This window comes from Nuphar pumila, chromosome 1 (genome assembly GCF_984573655.1).
Source record: "Nuphar pumila chromosome 1, dmNupPumi1.hap1.1, whole genome shotgun sequence".
In the NCBI taxonomy this organism is placed as follows: domain Eukaryota; kingdom Viridiplantae; phylum Streptophyta; class Magnoliopsida; order Nymphaeales; family Nymphaeaceae; genus Nuphar; species Nuphar pumila.
Window position 1 is genome coordinate 8,711,685 of NC_143249.1, and position 7,293 is coordinate 8,718,977.

At 40.0% G+C, this 7,293-nt stretch overlaps 1 protein-coding gene across 1 annotated transcript; it reads right to left on the minus strand.

Moving 5' to 3' along the window:
* Window positions 1–2,595: 2,595 nt before the first annotated feature.
* LOC149847888 (thylakoidal processing peptidase 1, chloroplastic-like) lies at window positions 2,596–5,848 on the minus strand. Its single transcript, XM_090007278.1, has 6 exons — window positions 4,861–5,848; window positions 4,281–4,349; window positions 4,116–4,184; window positions 3,946–4,032; window positions 3,243–3,310; window positions 2,596–3,006 (listed from the first exon to the last, which is right to left on the minus strand). The coding sequence occupies exons 1-6, from the start codon at window positions 5,557–5,559 to the stop codon at window positions 2,886–2,888; spliced, it is 1,113 nt and encodes a 370-aa protein (XP_089863404.1). The 5' UTR covers window positions 5,560–5,848; the 3' UTR covers window positions 2,596–2,885.
* Window positions 5,849–7,293: the final 1,445 nt, after the last annotated feature.

Genomic DNA, 7,293 nt, shown 5'->3' on the forward strand with positions numbered 1-7,293 from the left:
CAAATTTCAAAGCTCAAGATTCATCTCCTGATTTCAAACTTCAAGTTTAAAATCAAGTTTATTCTTTATTTTTTAAAATCTCTAAAGTTATATCTAAAGATTAAGTCTTGATTCTCAATTCAATTCATTTATCCAAAATCAAGGTTTTGAGATTGATTCTAAATATCAAAATTTGATTTTCCCTAAATTCAAATCCACTTTCAAATTCAATCAGGATTTCTCAAATTCAAATCCATCTCCAAGTTCTATCTGGATTTCTTGAATCCAAATCCAAATTTCTATCTGGGTTTCCAGAATCCAGATCCATCTTCTAATTGTATATTGGATTTCAGATTCCAAATTCAAATCCATATTGGATTCCATATTTAAAACCCAATTCCATCTTGGATTCCAAATTTCGGATCCAACCCCATCTAGAATTCCAGATTTCAAATCCGATTCCATCTTGGATTCAGATTTTCAAATCCAATCCCATTTTCCAATTTGATTTCCATTTCCAAAATTCATATTCTTATTTCAGATTCTGAATTCAAAACTCAAGATCAAAGATCTCTTTTCAAAATCGATTTTTGAGAATCAAATTTAAATTGAAAGTTTATTTTAACTTTGAAATCTCATTCTTACTTCAAATTCTTATTTCAAATTCTACCTCAGTTTCAAATTCTCCTTTTTCTCTTCATTTCTTCAAATCCAAGAGCTATTTTCAAATCTGTGACTATTCCAAGACTTAGAATTTCAAATCTTCCAGGTCTATTTCAAGTCTTAAGTTATATTCAAAATCTAACTTTTTTAAGTCAATCTTCAACTTTCAAAAATCATTTCTTCACCATATTCTCAAATTTATTTCAAGATCACTTGGAAAATCCCAAAAAATTCTAAATTATTCTTCTAAAAAACATACATTTCTGTATTTGCATTGCACAAACATGATTCTTTGTACATTTTAGACTTAAAATAAATTTTGAGACAATATTTAGGCAAAGCAAAAAACATAAGTTCGATCCTTGGTTCAATTACTCTTGGTAAAGGAGTCAGGAATGGTCGAACGTCGTACCGACGAGCGAATCCCGTCTCTCCATTTTCTCGCAAATTTTAAAAAACGGAGGCTAGTAATTTCAAAATATTTTTAAAATTAAGGTCAAGTGAGACCTTTGCAAAAGATTTTCTCTCTTCTTTCTTTCTTTTTTTCTTCTCTCTTCTTTTTCTATCTTTTATTCCCCTTAAAAAATGGATAGAGGCTAGAAAAGGAAAAGCTAGAACAAGAAGAAAAATTTTGCAATGATCACAGGGTCAAACTAAATTCAAATGTTTAAAATAAGTCAGGAATTTACATTGATCTTGACAGCAAAAGGGAAATACTAATCCTTAATTTCTTTGGAATTCAAGCAAAAAAAAAGGGGGGGAATGATCCAAAAATAGGATCCAGCAGAAGTGCTTGCTCCAGTTTGTAACACTAATATCCATTTCAAGATTGAGAAGTGAATTCCACTAATATCCATTTCAAGATTGAGAAGTGAATTCATTGCCAAGCATGTTGATATGAGTGCGGATAGGGTCAGGGGTATCCACCGATGCTATTCATCCATCAGCCGTGACACAGGTTTTGTCTATTTTCACATCCGTTTCTACTCATTTTCATTGTCCCTTATTACTTACACCCCCTTGTACTTCTAAACACTGTTGACTGTTCCACACGTTAAAGCATTTTTCAGACTTCTGGTTGCACACTTCAAGCATCTCTGGTGACATATGTTCAAGTCATACACACATTAGGCAAACATGACTTAAGTTCAGGAATTCCCAACGTTTCTTCTACCACCACCACATCTCTCCTAGCAGTCGTAAATACTGAGAAATCTACTAACTTGGTCATGTTGCGTGAAGCTCAAACAAACCAATAATATTGCGGAGTTACGTTTTGTATTTTTGCGGGTCAATGTGGTCCGGGTAAGCGTTACGTAGTTTCAGCAAGTCAAATAAGAGGCGGGGGGGGGGGGGGCATGTTTGCCTATGCAAAGGCAGGCAAAGATTCAACAAGACTTGAGAGATGTTTATGGTGTTTATGGCGTATCTCCTGGACCCAAGCACAATGCCTGCACGGTGGGCTTGCTGAGCCAAGCCGCCAATCTGATGACAGGAAAGAAGCTGATTGGGCGCTCACCATCTAGCTGCAACTTTAGCAAACCATGGAGAATTTTGCTGATTTCATGCATTATGCACAGGCATATAGATATGGGTTTGGAAGCTTTGGTATATGAACCAGATAGTATCGAAAGTAAAAACCCACATACTGCATTCAAACTTTAATGCTGCTGCTAGCAGATGAGATTATGTCGCTTGGGTTATGTGATGGATTAGGCTTCAGAGTGCTGCTTGGATCAAGATCAAGAATTAGTCTCACGTTATTGTTGCTAGCAGTCAAATCCACAACAATTTGATGGCATCCAAGCATAGTTATAAAAGCCAGAAGAACATATGATCCTATCACTTAGCTTCACATGCATGGACTAACTCAGAATCGGTTCGGCAATTAGATTCATCATTCATGGACTAAAAAACCAAGCAAAGTACAAGGAAAACAAGATTCAAACACAGTTTTAGCTCCAGAGAAGGGAATGGCACGGCTGTGTTAAATCCTGGTTAGCTGATACTTTCAGCTATTATATACAAATGTGAGTTTCCTTTCAATTGGAAACCCATACAACGAATATGAAATGCATCGCCAAATCCAGTTCCGTTTGTGAAGTAGAAAATACAGTAGGAAATTCCAGTATTTACAGAAGCCAATGAAAATTCTGCAAACAAAATTGACAAGGAAAAATGCCAGCGAAATAAATATGAAAAGTCAGTCTTTGCTGTAGCTTCAGTGGAACTTGGCTATCAGATCAGATGAGCGCAGGTGCAATTTGTTCGGCCCGTGTCTCATAAACAGTGTTGGATATTCTAGACGGAGGCCAATAACGAAATATGGACCTGCCCACAATATTCTTTATAGGAAGTGGGCCCCTGCAAACAAATTCAGCAAAGCTAGTTAGCCAAACACAAGAAATGCCATTGATGGATTGGAAAATGCAAAATCATGATGGTACTTGAAACTATTCATGTGTAAACAAAAAATAGTCCACCGGAGGCAAGCAACTCCTCGGATCTATTCTTACAGTTAGAAACTAGATGTCCAAGACAACAACAGTTAACTAGTCATTAGATATATTCATATATCATACATCAGGAAACACACATACCAATTATGGGAATCAAGACTGTTGTTGCGATTGTCCCCCAGCACGAATACATAGCCTTTAGGCACTCGCTGCATAAACAATAGAACAGAATTTTCATAAGAAATTCAGATTGAGACCATTGTTCACAAGCAGCTGATCTCCAACACACAATATGTGATTTAGTTTCATATATGAGGGTATGATTAACTGCATCACTAACTGTTTATTATTAGCTGAATCATCCTCATGCATCAACCATAAGGCAGCTGGTGACAAGAATGGATTTCGAAAGGTGAACCTCAAGAAGAACACCAATCGGAATAAAAGTAAAACAGTAAAAGTGGTAGTTCGTCCTGAACTTCTGAGTTGTCCATTCACGGTATGAGTCCAACTTTTAGGCACTAGTGCTCTTCCCTGAACTTTTGAGTTATTCATTCACAGTATGACACCAACTTTCAGGCACTGGTACTTTTCCTCATCCTGTGGAAATTACAACCATCTCTTTCTAACCTAACCTGAGCTGGCTTTTCTGCAGACTCTGCACCAATAAGTTCCCATGACTGCAGAGGTAGGGAGCATAGGTCTTAGGAATAACTTAGCTCATAACTACCAAATCAATAGCGTATGGAACCAAGCCAACTCAGAAAAGTTGCTGTTCAGATTAAGCTGCAATTGTACACATTAAATGCTACAAATGGAACAACATTTAGGAGAGAAATAATACCACTTCATCCATTTCATATGCAAGCGGCTCTAAGGTGAAATCTTCATCTTGAACGATGCCATTCACCACCAACTTTCCATCTCGTACCTGCAGCAAGAGAGAAAAAAAGCTTCTAAACCCTTTGTTACAACAGATGGAAAAAGCCGAATCATAACATGAAGAGCGCTCACCTCCACAGTATCCCCTTCATTAGCAACAACTCTTTTGACAAATTCATCTCTAGGACTGTAACCGTTTGCCTGAGAGGGTAAAATGGTAGCAACTATCATGCTGCGCGACAATAATAAACCAATTAATCCTCAAAATTCCATAATCTTCAAAAAAGTAAGTTTCACCTGTAAGGCAGGGGGAGCTCTGAAAATAACTATGTCAGCAACCTCTGGCTTCTTGAAAAAGTAGGACACCTGAGACATATGCAATCATGATTGAATACCCATAAAATTGCATCTACCAAGACCAAAACATAGCATTAATCTCATAAATCTAATCTGGGTCACATCTCATTGTCAACCCAATTAGCCATCATGAATTGGGGCACTAAACATTCTTGGAGAAGATGATCGGCAAAAATAGAGCATCAACCAACATGACAACCAACCAAGGGTGAACCAAGAACTCTAATTTCTTATGAATAAGAAACTTCCAAAAAGAGAATATGCACAAAATGTTTTTTTTAATGATCAACTATAAGAAAGAAAAAAACAAAAGGAGCAACAATCCAATCTAATTTCTCCTCGTTATCTCCATTCGCACAAATAACAAAAAAATCAAGGCGCTTCTCTAAACCACAATTCTCATTCTTAGGGATCTAGCTAGAGATGCTTGAACTATTCTAGCAATACGATAACAGGGGGAAGTCTAACAAAAATGAGTTAAATTCGTCCAATGAAGATGACCAAACAAAACTAAAAGTACCTTCTCTGCTAATATCCGGTCTCCCACATCAAACGTGGGATACATCGACAGCGAAGGAATCGATCTCGGCTCCGCCATACATGATCGGAACAGGAGCGACACGGTCACTGTTGTGAAGAGCATCTTCACATCATCAGAACTGAAATTAACCCACTGCGGGAGCCAACTCCGGCCCTTTGAGTTCTCCTCAACCTGAGCCATGTTCTTCTTCCCCGAGTCCTTCTCCGTCTCCACCAAAAGCCCACCATCTTCCAGAGCACTACTCTTCTTCATGCCCACCCTTTGCTCAGAACCTTGAAAGAACTCGTTGCATGGAAGCCACTTCGTCCCCTGGAAGAAGGGAATGATCGAAGACGACTTCAACCCCGACGACACCCCAAAGACGCCCACTGCTGCTGAACCCGAGTAAGAAACTCCGTAGATTTTCATGGCGGAGACCAACCCAGCCAAAACCGGACTCCAACATTTCTCGGGGAGAAGATCACCATTGAAGTGCCCGTAACTCCGGTGTGCCATAACCCGATACCGGCTGATCCCGCAGGAAGAATAAATCGAGGATGGCTCGAGATCAGCTCTACGGTTTGAGAAGAGGACCCGCGACCAGCAGCAGTCGTGGAAGAGCCTACAGTTGCTGGACCTGAATCCGGCGAGAGACTGCGCGATGTAGCCGGAATACGCCGCCGTAACCCTGATCGCCATACCGGAAAATTCTTGATCCTGCCGGAAGAACCGATACACCGAGGCCTCGAAGAGTGGAGGAGAGGCAGACGGGGCGGAGATCAGAGCGCCATCGCCGGAGAAAGAGCGGAAACTGGGGAGACGGCGATGGAGAATATGGGGAGGCGATGAGAATTTGTGGATTTTTTGGAGGGTAAATCGGGAAGAGTCGCCGGAATACGGGAGATCAAAGCTCAAGGGAGGGAATAAATTGGGGAAATTCCGACCTGAGACGTCGGAGAGAAGACGCTCAGGAGGAAGAGGAGGAGAAACAAGAACGAAGCGAGATCATCGGATGGGTTTATATCGTGCGGCAAGAAGTTAGGACAGCGAATTTGCCCCCTATTTTGTAAAAATTTTCATTTATGCCACTAAAAAGTTGGCCGAGTGTGGACTCTTGGCTAAGGTTGGGACCGACCCAAAGTGGTTGGTGCTCGGTTCGAATAGCTGGCGAGTCGAGCCACGAGCTGCTCGTTTACCTTAAATCAACACGGCTTTTGGCTTGAGTGAGTTCATATAGTAAAAATATGTAGGTTTTAAGCTTAATGTTTGTTATAAAAAATAGCACGGCGTAGCTGGTTAAAATAGGTTGCTCCCGAAGGTTTAGGGTTCAATTCTCATTGGTTTTACTTTTACCTAAAATACATGGTTTTTTTGCATGAGTCAACCAGCTTGTCTCGCCCTAGACAGCACCACGAGCCCGAGCGGTTCACCTTGCTTACCAGCCCTAGTCTTGACATCTTGAGTGTGTCAGGTGAAGAACTAAGGATGACGAAATTGCCCTTTGAAGACTCAGTATTTACAAACAGCTTGGAGCGCTGATAATTGGGTTTGGGCTGGCTGTCTCGAACCGGATTTGATTTGCACCTGTGTTGGTTCCGATCCAGATCGGTTAAATACATGGGAAATTTGGATCTCATCAGATCCAAAACAAATAAAAATTGCAAAACCCCCATCCGGGAGCCGACCCATTTGCATCCCTATCTGTTGGTCGTTGATAAGGATGTTTCTTGTCTTGGTTTGGGTTGGATATTCTACCGACTCAAAATCTGTGATGTGTGGTTCTACATCCATCAAATTAAAAGGATTGCCACAAATGATAAGCTTTCACCAATAGAGGACTTGACCAACAATATTGATTGCACTAAGAATGGAGAAGCAGTTTGTGGAGCTCCTAATAAACATGAGACCCCTACTCTGAATTCTGTTAAGGAGAAGGATGAGGTGGGGAACATTACTATGGTTATTCAATGAAGGTCATTTCTTGGAATATAAAGGGTCTCACAAATAAGCCTTTTTCAGTGAGATTTACAACACTATCTCTATATGTATAAGTCGGATATTTGTTTCATTCATGATTACCATGGATATTGGTTTATTCTGAATGAACCAAAAGAGAAAGGGGAGGTTCGCTGCATTGAGCTCTGGAACCCCAACACAGTCAAAATACTTTAGATTGTCAAAGAATTTTTTTTTTCTGAACATCAGAGTGCTTTAGGAACAAAGTCAAAAAAACTCAGCGTGTTTGGTGTCTACATGGCCACAGAACCACATGTGAGGCGAGTTGCTTTACCACATTTGCTATTTACATGTAAATCTTCTGCAACAACCAATGAGAAATATTGGAGATTTAAATGCCATGTGCAGTCCCAATGACAGAACAGCAGGTCCCCCCTTACATAGTTCCTGTGTGCAGTTTAACGACTTCATCTCTTA

What these genes read in the sequence shown, in the direction of transcription:
- LOC149847888 (XM_090007278.1), bottom strand. Translation starts at nt 5,559, where the DNA reads ATGGCGATCAGGGTTACGGCGGCGTATTCCGGCTACATCGCGCAGTCT. An exon ending in ACCGGATATTAGCAGAGAAG is followed by an intron (nt 4,350 to 4,860) that starts GTACTTTTAGTT and finishes CATATGTCTCAG; the next exon opens with GTGTCCTACTTTTTCAAGAA. An exon ending in CATATGAAATGGATGAAGTG is followed by an intron (nt 3,311 to 3,945) that starts GTATTATTTCTC and finishes TTGTTTATGCAG; the next exon opens with CGAGTGCCTAAAGGCTATGT.